The 17,738-nt window shown below is 34.5% G+C and overlaps 1 protein-coding gene across 3 annotated transcripts in view; it reads left to right on the top strand.

Annotated features, from left to right (window-relative positions):
• Window positions 1-17,738, top strand: part of IPO11 (importin 11) — an 85,957-nt gene that overhangs the window by 18,686 nt on the left and 49,533 nt on the right. For all 3 annotated transcript variants that reach the window (XM_052670416.1, XM_052670414.1, XM_052670415.1), the window contains 11 exons: window positions 1,886-1,986; window positions 4,949-5,021; window positions 6,061-6,264; window positions 9,074-9,206; window positions 10,120-10,178; window positions 12,226-12,274; window positions 13,775-13,845; window positions 14,354-14,546; window positions 16,048-16,200; window positions 16,505-16,548; window positions 17,344-17,434. In XM_052670416.1, the coding sequence (XP_052526376.1) occupies window positions 1,886-1,986; window positions 4,949-5,021; window positions 6,061-6,264; window positions 9,074-9,206; window positions 10,120-10,178; window positions 12,226-12,274; window positions 13,775-13,845; window positions 14,354-14,546; window positions 16,048-16,200; window positions 16,505-16,548; window positions 17,344-17,434 (1,171 nt within the window). The remainder of the gene's footprint in view (window positions 1-1,885; window positions 1,987-4,948; window positions 5,022-6,060; window positions 6,265-9,073; window positions 9,207-10,119; window positions 10,179-12,225; window positions 12,275-13,774; window positions 13,846-14,353; window positions 14,547-16,047; window positions 16,201-16,504; window positions 16,549-17,343; window positions 17,435-17,738) is intronic.

Below are 17,738 nucleotides of genomic sequence, written 5' to 3'. Positions count from 1 at the left end.
TGTTACAGTTTTCATAGAATAAAAACTCCTTCATGCATTCGGTTTGATACCCAGGTAGTGTTCATTTCCTTCTTGTCAGCAATAGAGGGATTTCTAGGGAGATTAGATGACTTGACTGGTAGTAAACTTCCAGGAATAGGAAAGATGAGAACTTTATTTTCCTGCTATTGTTGATGAAACAGTGTAGATGTAGATCTGTTAATGTGATACAAGGTGATGAAGTACATATTCTCGAAGAACCAGAGAATCTCTACTTCTTTATTTAACTTCATTAAGGCACTCAGACTGCCTGAAAGAAAAGTTAGTTGGTACCTTCTTGGTGGAGCAAGGAGTTAAGCAGGTGGTTGTAAATGGAGAGTTGTTAAGACAGTCAATCCCTACGGGAAAAGGGAATAATGTAATTACTAATGTCAGTACCTCTTCTGGGATAAAGAGAATAGAGAAAGCTATAGTATGTGATGAAATGTGTATCTTTGAATCTACAGTAGTAGATTCTATTGTAGTACTTAGCAGTGATGTTATTATGCATTTTTATACTTCTTTTGAAGATGCTGTATACCTCTTGACGAATAGAGATGGAAAGGCAGTTAGATTGCTTGTTTGTTTTGTGTCTTTTGCCAGTTGTATGAGTTTTAATTGTTTAGCTTTGTTCCTGTAATTTCTGTGGCAACATTGTGGCTACAACCTTTGATGTTTATCTAATGGTAGCTAGTTTTGAATCCATATCTTTGTTGGCTTGTGTTTGCTTTGTAGTGATGGAGGTTTGTGGCTTTTTTGTTGTTGTTTTGAGCATTATATCTAGAAAGTTGGAATTATTGTAGAAATGGAATTTAAGAAAAGTGTATTTTAGTTCTGAATTTATAGTGAAAATGCTTGATAAACATTTTCCTGAGCTCTTTGAAGGCTATATTTCTTCAAATACCAGTTTATTCAAACATGGCATGCAGTTACAACATGCTGCTGATCTGAGTCCCTATAGTTTTAATGTTTTTGTGGGCTTCTGAAATGAACTGATTTAAGTGGAGTATAGAATAAAACCACTGACTTCATGCCTGTTTACTCACTAAAGAAGGCAGTAATGTCTCATGCCCTCAAGAAATATCAGTCTGATACAGTCATCTTTTTCCTAAGATGCCAGTGGACACAGCATAAAAGCTGCTCTCCACTGTGGTACCTGTTTTAAGTTACCATAGCTTACCTTTTTTCAGCTTTTCCTGTTTAGTTAATCTTTAGAAGCACTGTGTAAAATAATTCCTGTATGCATTTACATGCATTTGTGTGTACTTGTACATACATGTGTGTAACTGTGTGTGTATGAATGAACATGTGTGTGTATGTCTTCAGCAGTTGAAGCTAATGTTCAAACGTAAAGCATAGGCAAATTGTTGCTATCCTGTCAGTTCACTGTTTTCTCATTGATATTGGTAGTCAGGGAGGTTCTTGGCGTGGGTCAAGAATAATGAGGAAATCTCCTCTTCTGCACAATGCAGAATAGTTTCTTACTTCAGTCAGAATCTGTCTGTTTTGTTGAAATAATTTTGTTGTAATATTTCATCCGTGCTGGTAATTACCTTTTAATTCCCTGTACTACCAGATGAGATTAGAATTATATTTACATTCTTCATTAGACTTACATTTTTCAAATTAAATTTTAAGGTTAGTGCTGAGCATTTTTGTAAGCTCTTAAAATTAGTTGTAACATATTATTTTGCTTGTCTGTCAAATGCTGACTGATGCAGTTTGTTTCTATACACTCTTATACACAGAAGGGTTTATACATGTGCCAGTACATGTTTTTATACAGCTTCTTTTGTTTCTGTGGTATGTTGGATCACTTTTAACGTTTGTATTTTTTTTGTTTGTTTGTTTGTTTGTTTCCAAACAGAACATCTTTACAAATCATGCCCTGGATGTGAATGTCAGATGGTTAGCTGTGTTGTATTTTAAAAATGGAATTGATCGCTACTGGAGAAGAGTTGCGCCACAGTAAGTTCTGACTCCTTTCCACTTAACCTACAGCAGGTTTTGGTACACTTCCCCAGCTGATAGTCAGCTAATTCCTTTGTAGACAGCAGCTGCTTTGGAGTTGATGTTGAAATTGATTAAAACTTTACAACGCTGTGTCCCTATCTGCTCTCATATTACTTCTCAGAACTTTCTTCATGTTTAAAAAAACTGAGCTACAAGTGTGTTTCGTAGTCATCAGGTTTTGAAGTAACATTATGAGGTTTGTAATTATTATCTAGATTTTCTGATAGTGCAGATATAGTAGGAGTGAAGACTCCGGAAAGGTTACTTGTGCAGATTTCATATGATTTGGAATTCTCATTGAATTATATGCATGGGAAAGAGGCACTACCTAACACAATAGGAAATTCTGGTCTTCCTTTTCTTCTCCTGTTGTATCTGTTCTGATAATACATGACAAAAAGCTCTCCAAAGAAGCTACAGGTCTAGTCAGTGTTAAGCACTGAATATTTTACTTATTATAAAGTTACAGTGCCATTATTAATTGTTGCAAAGAATTATGTAATTCACAGAATCACTGAATGGCTTGGTTTAAAAACCATGTACTTTCAACCACCTACTATGGGCAGGTTGCCACCCACCATATCAAGCTGCCCAGGGCCCCATCCAACCTGGCCTTGAACACCTCCAGGGATGGGGCCCCTGCACCTTCTCTGGCAGCCTGTGCCAGGGCCTCACTGCCTTCTGACAGATAACCTACTCATATAACCTATTAATGTAGCTTTAATTCATTTGTAAATCAGAGCTAAAGAAAGTTTCTTTTAAAGCAATAATTCTTGAATACTTACACGCATGTGAAGAACATTCCATCTCCAGGAACAGTCACAGTATACTAAATGCCTCTCTTACACTGTGTTCAAGTTTTCCTTGAGTCTAACAGGACTAACTTTGCCCTGTTTCTGCTGAGCAATTGTAGCTTTACAACTGCTATTTCTACATGGTGGGAAGATATTAAGTTGAACTCATTAATTATTTGGAAAGTGGAGTGTTTCATTCTAATAAAATTCATAGTTGCAGTATACTAAGTCGTAACAACTTCTTTAAAGAGCAAATGATCCTTCTGAAACATATTGCCTTCTGCACGTTTCCCTGTGCTCTCCATCATACTCAGGCTGCTTATTCTTTACTTGTGTTAGACTTAAAGCAGCATTTTTCAACAAGTAGTTTTAGAGATAGGCCTTTGAATGTGCTTTATCCTGTTTTCTCAGGCAACTTTCTCTGAGTAGATTCTAGATTTGTGATAGCCTGTTTTCAGGCACTGTTTGAGCTATCTTTTGGAAGTGTTATCAGATTGTGGTCTTATTTTATAATTTTGTACATTCTGGGCTTCTTCAGAAACAACTTCTCTCAAAGTCTCAGTGGTACTATGAGTTTCTTTTCCCGAAAATATTGCTGATTTCACATATAATTTATTACTGTGAATTCCCATCTTTTGTGGACTTTGTTCTTTAATTTGATTACTATATTAGCAACCTTCATAATATCTTTCATCATATTTTCGTTTGAATGCTGATTTCAAGTAGTGTCAGATTTAGACTACTAGTTTGTGCACTAATACATCCTAAAAATATGTATAAATAAACAAAAGCTCCAGAGGAACTTTTTAAATCTGTGGGTAAGTATTTTCCCATGCCACATACACAAAAATATGAAAAAGCTTCAAAACTCCAAATTGTGGAAGACTACAACTTAAAGACTTGGAGACTTAGCAATTTTTCCTCTGCTGTAATTCAGCCCAGAGGTAAGATAACATATTGAGTAATAAGCACTCTTCATAACTTCTAGTTTGTCTGGAGCTGTAGGTATTTATTGCAGTTTATTAAAGGAAAATAGGCTGATTCCTGTGGTTATGTTTATGAACTCTGCAGTGCATAAATAAGGAGCTGGAGTTCTAGTGTCCAGCAGATGTCAGTGTTGGACTATCTGGATGGTAAATTCTTTAGCACTCCTGTGAGTGGTTAGAGACTTGTATATGTATGTCACATAAAAACACACTATACCGCTTGGATCCTAATTAATTTCTTAAATTCTTTAGCTTTCTGTCCACTTTGTTTATCATAAACTTCTTTATTTAAGGGATTTCTTCTTTTGCTTTGCTTGTAAATGCCAAAGCTAACTTACAATATTTTTACCTGTAGCAATGAATTGTAGATTTACTGGTTCTGAAATGTCCATTTAGTATGCTTGACAGAAAAGACAGTTCAGGCAAAGGCTCTCATAAGCTCACAAAATAAAGGAAATCGTAAAGTTGAACAATTGAAACACTGTCTTTGTTTGCTGTTCTTCAAAGTGACATATCTTTACAATCACTGAAATTTGCATGTGTAATCAATTGAGATTAGATTTCTTAGGTACATTATTAGTACCTTTCATGTTGTGGGAACCATTCAGATTATGCCTGTGTATCTGGAAATTTTATGCTGCTTTTGTGTATTTACAAACACAACAACAAAAATACAGGCAGAGTGGAAATTTTTCTTTTGTGAGTAAATGAAAGTGCTCGAGTCACAATTGTTACAGTAATTACTGTACACTAACTCCTTAATTAGAGTCAGTTTTTACTTTGTATAGTTTTTCTTGTCTCAATATAGCTGTATCTTACTCTGTATGTGAACTTGCTCTTTTACCAATTGGGTTTATGTAAGTTACAGTAAAACCTGATGCCAAAAGACCTTGTAATACTTGAGCGTTTCACTTTTTCTTCAAATACCTTGAGATAGTTGAAAAACAAGGGATGACCTCTTCATAATTTACGTTTGTACGCCATTTTCTTGAAATATATATTTCGGTTTGATAATCTTCACCCAGACATTACAATGCACAGATTGCAGTAATTGTCAAACAGTAGTGACAACTCTAAATAAGGATTATTGAGTTTTTTTGGAAATAAAATTATATTCTAATAAATGTATCCTGACAGTGCTCTTTCTGAAGAAGAAAAAACAACATTGCGTGCTGGACTTATTGCCAACTTTAATGAACCAGTGAATCAGGTCAGTAATGGGAAACTGATTTATACTTGAATTGGTTTCTTTCTTTACAAAATATTTTAAAATAATAATAACACTTACAAGTTTTAATTTATATGTTGCATGTCGTACACATCTTCATGTTGAAGTGAGATCCGGTCTCATAATATATATCATAATTCATCTTTTGTTGTTGTTCCTTAGTTTCGGTTTTTGTTCTGTTGCTGGTTGCAGTGACAGTTTGTTACCCTTTGCTGTTTATGCAGATATGTGGGATATTCAGGGAATTATTTCACCCAAAAATGACTTTCTCCACTCCCGCTCCTCAGTGACTTTCTTTTTTCAGATGTGCTCATACACTGATCTGTCTCTCAGTATAACAGCACTAGGGAGGGTGGTGGCAGTGGTGTAACAGGAATGAACTGTTGAGAATGCTGACACATAGACCCACCTAAGCAGTATTGCTGCCCTGTGTCTAATCGCAGCTTAAGTGAGCTTACATAAACATAATAAAGATTTAGTAGGATACTGTCTAGTCATATATAAATTAAAGTGACTAAGCTACTGTTTTTATTAGAATAAGGAGTCGTTGTTGAGTTTTGGGCCATTAACGTTAGCTCTAAGTATTTGTACACTAGATAATCAGCCTGCCTTCTGCTAATGGATTCTTGCTTATATAAACATGAGATTCTGGGAGGAATTATTAGCTAATATTTTAAGCTAGTTCCTAAAGAACTTTGATCTCTTTATAATCTTTATGCAAAATTTAAACATTACTGCCAGTTTAGCATTTTACTTAATATTTAATCAGAAAGTTGAAGAAATTGTTTTTCTGTGCTTTAAAACTTTACTCTAAAATAGGTTCAGGAAAAAAAAAAAAAGATGCAAAAACTTGATAAGTCCGTACTAGCTTTTTAGAAATTCAAGTTTTATTTGGCTGTTAAATTCTGCAGTGTTTGTCTCCTGAATGATTTTAGACTTTATGGTACCTGTGTATTGTTTTGATTGGTTTTTGTGTTTTTTTTTTTTTTGTTTGTTTGTTTGTTTGTTTGTTTGTTTTCAGATAGCAACTCAGATCTCTGTACTGATTGCTAAAGTTGCCAGGGTGGACTGCCCAAGGCAATGGCCAGAACTTATACCCACACTTCTAGAATCTGTGAAAGTCCAAGATGATCTTCGACAGCACAGAGCATTACTTACATTTTATCATGTTACGAAGACCCTGGCATCCAAGCGACTTGCTGCAGACAGGAAACTTTTCTATGATGTAAGTAACGAGATACAGTGTTGCACAGCATAAGCAAACAACTTGTCTTATATGCTTGTCACGTCCCTCTGGTTAGCTGAAAATGAAATAATGGCAGTTACGTAGACTTTTGCATCTGCCCTTGAAACAGAAATGTGCTTGCTTTGGGCATATGTACAATGTGAAGTGTTTGAAAGTCAATTTCTATGTGAAACAAATGTAGTTCAAACTTTTATTCAATTTTTTATCTGATTTGAGTGTTTTTATAGCATTTTGTATTAAGAAGCAGAGTTTAATCTGCAGTACAACCTGTGTAAATCAGGTGTTTGTTAACATATTGTAAAGCAGATCTTGCAATATATAAACTAGCACTGTTTTTGGAAGAGTGTCCTAGATATGTATCTCTATGGTATTTAAAAAATTAAAAATTATTAAAAAATGGAAAAAAATTAAAAAAAATGGATTTTAGACTCCGTTACCACAGTATTTTTTCCTTTATTGTCCATTGAAATGTGTTTGTGATGATTTGGCTTTCATCAGATCAACTGCTTTTTCCAGGTTAATTGGAAAATAGGATTTGAATGAAAACACCAAATTTTGCCTCATGGAGTTTGCATTTTCCATTGTGAGAGTCTGCTGTTTAGAATGCAAATTTGTCTTTGGCTGTATTTGCAGTCCAATCTGGAGTTAGCCAGTGATGTGATGTAATTAACTAGATGTAGCAAATTAAACATCAGTTTCACTGTGTTGTACACAATGGAGGAAAAAATACCAAAAACACCTTAATCTGAACTGTATATATCCACAGCTTTTTGAACGTCAAGTGGAAAAAGAAAATTTTTTAAGCATGTGATACTATGATATTATTGACATATAAGGTTTTTTTTAAATTTATTTTAGAAAAAGCAGACTTTGAGGTTTGCTTCTTCTATCTCCTGGTAAAGGGAATTCACATCTCTTAAGTGGCATTTGACTTCTCTTGGACAGTAGAGCTTTTCTCATGACAAATAACAGAGCTTTTAAGCATTTTTCCAATTTTTTAGTGACTGCACTTCGGAATATGTGTAGTAGAAAGAGAACAGTGTTTTTCATCCTAATTCTTACTTTTAAATATTCATAGTCTTGAGGGGACATTTTACCTTTCTAATATTTTTCTGCACTTTTAAAGAAAAATAACAAATTGTCGCATTTCACTTACTGTTTCGTTGTGGTGGTTTTTTTTGTCATAGGGAAGGAGCAGGCTTTCAAAGACTATCTCCTAGTACAGCTAGCTTGGGTATTTTTGACAATTCTTCACTCATGTTTTATTTTCTGTTTTAAATTTCTTGAACTCCTTAAACTTCGGAATTAAAGGAGCAGTAAGGATGATGTTAATAGAGCTCTTGTATTTGTGATCATATCCTCTTTGATGGTTTCAGCTATTGAACAAACTCATATGATCGTTTTCTTCTATGCAACAATTTTTTTTAATTTCTGGAAAGCAGTCTTCAATGAATGTAACATGTGGTGTTTGCCACATCTGATCTTTTGTATTTTGAGAACAGTATGGAACAGTAATACATGAAGAGCTGAAGTAGTAGAATCGGCAGTATTATTTCCATGAAGACACATTAGCAATATCATTCCCTACTATTTAATTTTTTTGCTTTAAAAATATTTATATTTTCTACCTGCTATCATGATTCTTTGAAAAAAAGCAAAACAAAAAAATTGTAGAAACTGCAGCTTGATGGAAGATATTTGAATGAGCTAACAGAAAGTAAATTTGATACCAGATACTCCTGTGTTTTCCAGAAATTACTTTTTTTTTTTTTTTTTTTTTTAATCATGGAAGCGCGAAGTTCTGCACAACTTCTGTCTTACTTCTTTGATGCTTTAGAGATTGACAGCTATTTGAAGTATGGTCCAGAATAGGAAACTTCAATACAAATCCTCATGGTCATTGGCAGCCTACGAGATTTAACACTGAACAAGTCTTCCATCTTTGATTTTACCATTACTTTTCATCTTGAGCAGTTTTCACGTATGATAATACTTGATGGTTGTTCTTCTTTCATTACTACCACCATCAATCTTTTCCTACTTTATTGACTAAGTAAATTTAAGGCAGTCTAGCCCTGTGACTAGATCTTTGTAATTTGCTTTATTGCAATATCTAATAGATATTTAAATGATTTCAAATGTAAAAAAATGTGATGGGTCCTCCTAATGAGTAGTGCAGGTATTTGTGATTCTCTTTCCCCAGCTATTGTTAATAAAGCTTTAAATACTGTCAGTCATGCTGTATTTTAAATTGTGTGAGTAGAAGTCAGAGTTCAGAGCTATCATAGAAATGAGTTTGTGGAGGCATCATTCAGTACAACTTGATTAGATACATACATGTCAGTCCTACCTGTATTCCCAGAGTAAGCTGATTCACATGTTAGCGATGCCGTGAGACAAATTGTTTAATTCTAGTGAGAGGAGGCAATCAGGAGAGATTTGAGCTTTTGAAGCCTATTCTATAGCTAGAATCAGTGAAAATCAATTAAGAAAGGGGGATTATATAGTTGCCTTTAAAGTGGTAGAGTCACAGAACAGGTAGCCTGGGAAGCATCTGAATCTGTCATAATATATTTGAGATAAGACAAGAAGTTTTTTCCAAACAAGAAGTTTGGAAAACATCTTCTGTACAACTCGGTACAGCAAAGCAGTGAGTGAGACGCTGTTGTCCATATTATACAAGAAGGTAGAGTAATAATTTAAGCCTAAACTGGCCTTTAAAATTTACAAATTTATCATAGTAGGTAGATTTGGAAAATTACATACATTGTTGATCTTTCTTTTTCAGCTTGCATCTGGAATCTATAGCTTTGCATGTTCCTTGTGGAATCATCATACAGATACTTTCCTACAACAGGCTTGCACAGGGAACGAAGCTGCTGCCTCAAATTCATTAGAAAGAACCTTGTTGTCGTTGAAAGGTAATAATATCAAATTATATTAAATATGTTATGATACAATTCGCTTCAAATGATCAAGACTTCTCTGGTAAAGTGTCTTAACAATATGTCACAAATCCATGCCTATTGAGTAAACAGGCCTCTTTTGGCATGCCTTTAGCAAGGCAGGGTGAAGATGGTGCATTGGAAAAAGAATAAAGTACCTTTGTTCCTCTATATGCACTGTTCTGATATACTTGTGGGAAGAAGTCAGTGTTTAAGAGATGAGAAAGAGAGGGGCATGACAAGAAGCATTTTTGTGTGTGTTATAATGCAGGTTTGCATCTGTCTTATTTTAAGCACATAACTGAAGAAGCTGATCAATAAGTTTGTGTTAAGTTCATCTTATGATCAGTGAAGAGATATAGCCCTATCAGTCAGTTGAGATTTTTAGATCAGTTTAGACTGATGCTCAAGAATTTATCAGTGAAATGAATGTGTACTTTGTCACACTGAGGAAATAAAATATTTGTGTGCATACCTGCAGTGTGGTTGATAACAGTTTTCAGACATTTCAGAAGTTGTGGCATAGGGCTGCTTTGGGTTTCTGGCAGTAAAAAGCCTGAAAAAATTAATAAGGTGATTTGTGGGCCATATCTGACTTACTCCTTTTGTAAAACCAGCTCCTTAATGGGCGAATATGTAAAACTACTGCAGAATTCTTCTCGATGATTTAGTAACATAGTGTTTTCTTAATTAGTTTTCATGTCATGTATTGAATTTTAAAATAATTCAGTGAGATTATCATCATGGTATGTATAGTAGGACCATCTGAAAACCCGAAATTGATCTTTTATTTGGAGAATTGGAAGAAACACACAGCAACTAGGCATGTTATGAAATCTCTTGGAGCAAGGGCTGAGAAATATCTACCCAGTAATTTCTTTTTCTCTAGTGCTTCGTAAACTAACAGTCCATGGATTTGTAGAACCTCATCGAAGTGTAGAGGTGATGGTAAGGAGCATTCAACTGTTTCTATACTTACATTAGAAATCTTCAGTTATTGTTTCACCTTTTAGAACATATTTAAAGGTTGTTTTATGCATGCCTGTGCAACCTTTTGGCTGCCTGGGCTGTGCTGAGCAAACAGAAATTGTCTTGGGGTGCATAACACCAAGTTTGCTCTGAAAGTAATGCCTCCTATTTATTTCCATGGAAACTACAACAGATTGAATATAGTAACACTATTTGGTAGAGCAAAATCTCAGCTGTAAAACATTAGTTTTCAATCTTGTCATCTATCAGCTATGTATTTTTTGCTGTGATGAACAAGAGCTTACATGGTGTGCTTGTAACAGTCTGCAGCAGTGAAGGTGACCCACTGTTGCTGCTGCTGCTGAAACACACCACGCAGTGCCTCACTGTGCTCACGTCCACTGTGCAGTTAGTCTCAATCAATGTTCATTGTCAGTAAATGTCAGTGGGTTTCTTTTTTTCCACATGATGGAATCCAGTGATACACTTCTCTTTCTTCCTTACACTTACACATCAGACACCATTTTGTCGGACTGCCCCTCTGCTGCCATCTGTTTCATGGCTTCACATTATAATGAAATATTGACAGGAAGGTTCATCCTCAACTGTCACACTACCAGCATCCACCTTCGATACCTTGGGCCAGTATATCAAAATGGCAGGCATTACTTTTGGAGCAGCCATCATAAAATATTATATCAGTCATGTGTATTAGTAACAAAACTTATCTTAATCTTTAATACTTTTTTATGAAAACAAAAAATGCACAACAAAAACCCAGAAGTAGTGGGACACATGGCCTTGTTTTTGTGAAATGAACACATCAGTCCCTGGTTTGATGGCAGTGGCTGCACTTCTTAGTGAGCTCTCAAGCTATTTGTCAGAGATTTGGGGTAAAATATTACTCCTGTACTTCAGCCTTGAAAACGGTTGTTCACCAGTGAATGTGCTGCCAAAAAGCAATGATATGAATAAGGCTGACTGTAGAGAGAGGAATGTTTTTATTTTTTTCTCCTGTAAGAGTGGGCTTATAAAAGTAGAGAGAGACAGTCAGATTTTTAAGTTGAATGTCTGGCTGCAACCTTGTACACTCCGTTTGAAAATACCCAGTTTGTATATTTACGTATATTTGCCTGGAAACAGAGTTGCAAATTGCCAAAAAAATATATTATTATCTTTTTTTTTTATGTTCTTGAAATCTGTTCCTTTAAATTCCTTTATCAAAACAGAAAATGCAGCTGCATGTTTTTTTTTTGCTGTTCACAGGACTGTGTTCAGCCAGTGAATCGAAACGCACACATTGATTTGCTTTAACTCGAGCTGGCACTGTGTTGCGCCCTGCCCATGTTCTGGCTGCAGCTTAGACAGCACTCATTACATGCTGCTGTTTGGCAGCTGGGGGGCAGTGTGGGTATGTGCCTGGGACTGGGCCAGTCAGTGGGAGGAACTGGTGTGGGGTAGGGTGGGCTGCAGTGCCGGCTGGGCCAGGCTGTGTTGGCCCATGGGTTGGGCATGTCTGATTTGAAGAATGTCCTCACTTAATGATGAATGTAATGTCATATTTTTCCATGATTGGTATTTTCTGCTTACAAGATGAACGCTTGTGGTATGCAACCTATCTATGGAAAGGGGAAGGAGAAAAAAAAAAAGAGAGAAGAAACCCAAACTTTTTCCTTATCCTGTCCACTGCTGAAAAGCACTCAGGAGTTGAGGCGCAGTTGTATGCATCCAATTAGATGCTGTGTTCAAGAGGAAAGATTGTAAAGCATATGTCTATATTTTTGCATACACATGTTTGCTGCTTATGTGGTACTAGCAAGGTCAGTTTAGGTGCAGTTTGATAGCTACCTAATTCTGTTTCATGGGGAAATTACTTGTCCACTGTAATTAATTACTTAATTAAAAATGATCAGGAGATGTCTGAGCTGGTAACATGTCTGAACTGACTTCAGTTTTACTAACTTTCTTCTCATATTGTACTACAAAATAAGCTTAATCTTTAATCATACACTTTTATATTTTTCAGGGTTTTCTACATGCACTGTTCGAACGGCTAAAACAGTTTCTGGAGTGTAGTAAGTGTCTTAATGCTTGTGCCTCTGTTAGTTAAATACTGGAATTTGGATATAAGAATAGTGCAGTTATATCAAAAACATATTTTTGTAACTGCTGAACTAATGCTTTAAATGGTTTTGAAATGGCACCGGAAAGATGTCAGTATAAATTTTGTTCTACCAAAAACTGTACCTGTTATAATGCCTATTTTGGAGAGAAAAAAAAAAAAATATTGTAAGTGAGGGAATGACAGGATAGAAATGTTAAAATGTGTAGATGCTACTAAAATTCAGGTAATCTTCAATTCTCTTGTTGTTTGGGAGAGTTTTATGCTCTTCATATTTCCTGGACTCTGCCATGTATTTTCACAATTAGCACATGGGAAATAAAGACCACATTTAGCTATGTGCATTTTATATGCGACAGAGCAGACAACCACAAGTTAACACAGTCGACAGAAGCATGAGCATAGCTGGCCAGAGTTACTTCTGTAAGGAAATTACCAGATGCATGCAGTAGTGGTTTAAGCTAGCATCATTCAGCACCATTTGTCCACAGTGTAAGCTTTTAATTCATGTAAAACTTGTTAGGGCATTCTTTTAGGATTCAGCAAATTTATTTCAGAGATTGAATAGAAATAGTTTTTTTTATTCAAATGAAAGTACTTAGCTCAGGAGCCTGAACTTAGGTAAGAGGCGCTGGTCTGAATTCTGAGCTTTGCTTCTAGGAAAGCTTACGGAAACTGCCGCTGTGTTTGATGCCGGAGTAAAATTTCTGTTCGCTCTTCTAAAATACAAATGCTTCTGCATTCAGCTATTTGCTGCTTCTGCTGTACGATAGTCATATTCTTTCCGGCCCTTTGATTTTTGGCTAGTCTCCAAGTATTGAGTGACTTTAAGACCATCCCATCTGAAACTTGATAATTTTCATAGTTCTTTAAATCGTATTCAAGTGTATTCAAATCGTATTCAGAGTAAACTGAAGTTTATTATTTCCACTTTCTTATCAGTAAGCTGCCTTACAAAAGCAAGCAGAACTATCTAAATTAAATTAGAGTTTATTATATCTCCTTTTTTTGCTTGTGTGCCCTCTGTATAGCTCTTTTCTATTTTTTATAAAAGCTGTGTCTTCTGTGTATATGGGCAAAACTAATAAGGATGTAGTATATTCTTTGTACGGGGACATTTTAATCTTTTGTATGTTTTTTTACTCCTTGTCTGTACTAGCATTTTGCTTGTGTTTTATTTTGTCTTTGAGCTTTTACTGTGAACTACGTTTTGTTCAGATCAGTTACAGTGAATTTCTCTGCTACTGAGGAATGATTAAATAACTCTTTTTTCATACTCATAACTTTCTGTTTATAACTTTGAGCTTATTCTACTATAGAGTTCTCTCTGGCTTCTATAATCCCTGAACTACAAATAAAACAAGTTGTTCTCCATTATTAATGTCTTGAAATGTAGTTACCCAGAAATAAATGAGCCTGAAAAAATGATTGTGTTAAATATCTGATTTATCAGGTAGAAATATACGGACAGGAAACGTATGCAGGGATCGTCTAGAGAAGACTATAATTCTGTTCACTAAAGTGGTAAGTAAATTTTCTGGTTGCTGAATAACCATTTCAGTAGTAGAAGTCCCTTTGCAGTTATGTCTGTTTCTTAAAACCAGTAGGTCACAGATCTCTTAAAGAAAGGCAGGGTACTGCAAATTCTTTGTTATAAAGTACCCTCCTCTTTATTTTTTTTTCAGAAATGTATCTGCCAGTCTTGAATCTGTTGTATTTAATGAATGGGTTTTAAATGTGTCAGGTATATTTTATAAACCGTGTTGCTCACAAGCTGGGCTAGTTGATAACAAGTATTGTTTTTCTTAAACAAAATGATCATCTCGAATATGAATCAAGAACTTAATGGAGAAATTAACTCTTCATTAACTGTAAATACTGATCTGTACCTAATTTAGATTTTCTGTAACTTCATACAAATGAGCGAGAAAAACCCACCTTGTTTTTTGATAGTGTATGAAAGCATTTATTATGGAACCTGCAAAAAAGTCTTTTGATTTATCGTTTTTCTCCTCTACTTGCTTAATTTCAGCTTTTGGACTTCCTGGATCAACATCCTTTTTCATTTACACCTTTAATTCAGAGGTCATTGGAGTTTGCTGTGAGCTATGTTTTCACAGAGGCTGGTGAAGGAGTTGTATTTGAGCGCTTTATTGTACAGTGCATGAATCTCATCAAGATGATTGTAAAAAACTATGCTTACAAGCCATCCAAATATATTGAAGGTACTGCTGCTATTTGCTAAAACCATTTTTTATCTTGAATATTTTGCTGGCAGTTGCCAGCTCTTAATTTCCTTCAAGGTATTCTTTTGAAATACATGATGCTTCAATACTTAATAGTTAGTGCTTCTGTCTCTGTATTGGTAATTCTTATTTTGATAGTTAAAAGTATATGGGCATTGACTTGAAGAAGTCATTTCAAATTATGAGGAATGCTAATGTCTTTCCTTTAATTGTCTTAGTTTTTATGGAAGTCATTTTTAAAAGTGTAAAGGCATGGAATTTGGCAATTTTCATCAAATAGTTTAATGCATCTTTAATTTGAGAAAAGTTTAATGAAATTATTAGTTAATTGCAAGACCAAATACTGAAACACTGAAATACAAGAAAACATTGAATTTATGGGATGCAGTGGAAAACAAAAGTTTATTTTCTATTTCTGTAGGACTGTTGCACCTTACATACATACCTCTGTAAACGGATAATGAAAAATAGTTCTCTTTAGCATTGAACAATATTCTTATTTTTAAAAAATTCCATAGTAGTTTGACACTTGCCCAAAATTAAAAAGCATTTAGCATTCTCTTTCCAGTTGTAGAAGGAGGTTTCATGAGTGTTGTATTGTCAGAAGGACTATACATGCCAAACATCTAAAGTCCTTCAAAATGTTGATGTATTTAACTACTCGTGTACTTCAGTATTATTCCATGATTCACAGAAGTGTTCTAAAATCCAATTTTTGCAAGTAGAAATTTCTATTAATAATCAAAGTTGCATTTGAATTTTTGAAATAGAGGTGTAGTCACTTGAGGCATGAAGAACATAGTATATTCTAATAAAAGCTGTAGCACTTGACATTTTGACAATTCTATGATTTAAAAAAAAAATGCAATACAGAAAAATCATTTTTCTTAAGTTCTGACTGACATATAGTGTATATGCTGGTTGTATAGTAAGCAGTATTTTTATTGCTACTTTCTGTAACTGCGTTGTCTGTGCAGCATGCAATATTTGTATTTATTGCTACTTCTTATAAGCAGAGTTAACTCCTTACCAAAAAATATGCACTAAAAAGAAAAAAAAAAAAAGCACAAAATACCCAAAAAACACCACTCTAGATTTTTAAGGTTATATTTGGATATGCTTTCTAAATAGCTATAAATGAAACTATTTGAAATCTGTGTGTCTTAATTGATTTCTTCAGCAATGCTATATGTAAAAGAATAATATGAGAGCAACAGCAAAACTGTTTATCATAGAAGTAGTAGCTGAAAAGCGTTGCAACACAATTCAGTCTGATAGTTCTGCTTGAGAACTCTTAAATGAATTTAGGAGTTTAACTTGCTATAAAAGAAAACCAAATCAGAAACCTGTTAATGAAGATCTGCCATGAAAATAGCCTTTTTTTTTAAATGAGAATTTCTTATCTGTTATTTTCTTTCTAATACTGTTTGATCAGTAAGCCATTTAACTGTAATCTGGAGTTTTATACATTTCATTTCAGATAGCAGTCCTGAAACTCTTGAAGCACATAAGATAAAGACAGCGTTTTTCACATATCCAACACTAATGGAGATATGTAGGAGACTAGTCACTCACTATTTTCTGCTGACAGAGGAAGAATTAACAATGTGGGAAGAAGACCCAGAAGGCTTCAGTAAGAAATATGTTGTGTAGTTGGCTGTAGTTTATTTGGATGCTGGTGTAAGAGTTTCATATGCACATTGCCTCTAGAAATTACCTCCTATAATAGTTGCTAGTTTTTGGGGTTTTTTTGTTTGTTGTTTTTTTTTTTTTTTACTGTCTTACATAGACAAATGCTTCATCCATAATGTTTCCATAATATGAGATTTCTCAGTTGTCTGTGACATATTATACATTTGCATATCTAAATACTAAAGTTTAATTGAACCACAATTGAATTGAAATAACGCTTTCTTCTTTTCTTTGTGAAATAATAGCTGTAGAAGAGACAGGAGGAGACTCTTGGAAGTACAGTCTCAGAGTGAGTGTTTCAATTTGAAATAAAGCATTTGACATCTATGAGTGCACTTTTACCTAAGAGAGATGATACTTGGTGGACAGATAAGCTTACACTTAAAAAAATAAATTAAAATTTCATTTGAATTAGTATAAATTTAACTTCGTGTGTTTACCAGTATTGAAACATTCTAGAATGTACTGGAAGCTATGGACTTTTTTCCCATGTTTGAGCATGGAATTTGCTTCAGCATTTGCATTGTGTACTATGTGGTGGTTATTAAATCCAGTAAAAGTTTTCTCTTGTTTAAACTGGCTTTGTCAGATGTGATGAATGAAGAATGTTTCAGATGCATCTGTACCTTTTAGTTCAGATTCTAGTGTGCTTTTGGAGTAAATCTCTGTTATCTATGCTATGCTTTGCTTTGCAAAGAGAACTCAGCTTATTTGCTGGGATACTTTCAGATTAAAACTAGAAAAAACAACCCTGCACATCTAGTGTCTTCCAAAATGCAAGTATGAAATCGTATCAATTGATTGGACCAGAAATAATTTAAAAACAAAAAAAACTAGTGAAAAACTGAAATATTTACAGTTGCTCAATTCTTGCTGTTTCACTCCACCAATCCACTCTTGTACCACAGAGCTTGCTAATATAGACACTTTCATCAAAATCTTACATACTATATAATATGAAATGGTATATTACATTTTAAATTATGGGCTGTGGTGTAAGATATTTGGCACATGTGAAATTTAGCCTAAAATACATTTTAATTGCCCTTATTTGATTCTGAAACAGATTCTTTCAATTTTTCAGCCATGTACGGAAGTTCTTTTTATTGATATTTTCCATGAATATAATCAGACTCTTACTCCTGTACTTTTAGAAATGGTTCACAGTCTGCAAGGTAAGTTGTTTAAAACATACAGGAACAAAAAATGTAGCATTCTCTGTCTTTTATAAACAGTTTATGAACTGAAATTTCTGTGAAACGTTTGTATGAAACAATTTTACCTTCTGATATTGGATGTGGTGAGTGAATGTGAGTGCATTCATGTGGTATTTTTGAAAGCATGTTAGTATTTTAAGATTGCTAAACTTGGTGTAAGGAAAATGCAGGTTAGGTAGAGGTAATTCTAGATGGCTGACAAAATTTGGAGCATTTCTATTGCTGTGAGCTTTCAGACTTTCTTGAGAATGGTCAATCAACA

The sequence above is a fragment of the Tympanuchus pallidicinctus genome, unplaced genomic scaffold (assembly GCF_026119805.1).
Source record: "Tympanuchus pallidicinctus isolate F22 unplaced genomic scaffold, pur_lepc_1.0 scaffold9, whole genome shotgun sequence".
Classification (NCBI taxonomy): domain Eukaryota; kingdom Metazoa; phylum Chordata; class Aves; order Galliformes; family Phasianidae; genus Tympanuchus; species Tympanuchus pallidicinctus.
This window is presented reverse-complemented; position numbering and strand designations above follow the sequence as displayed.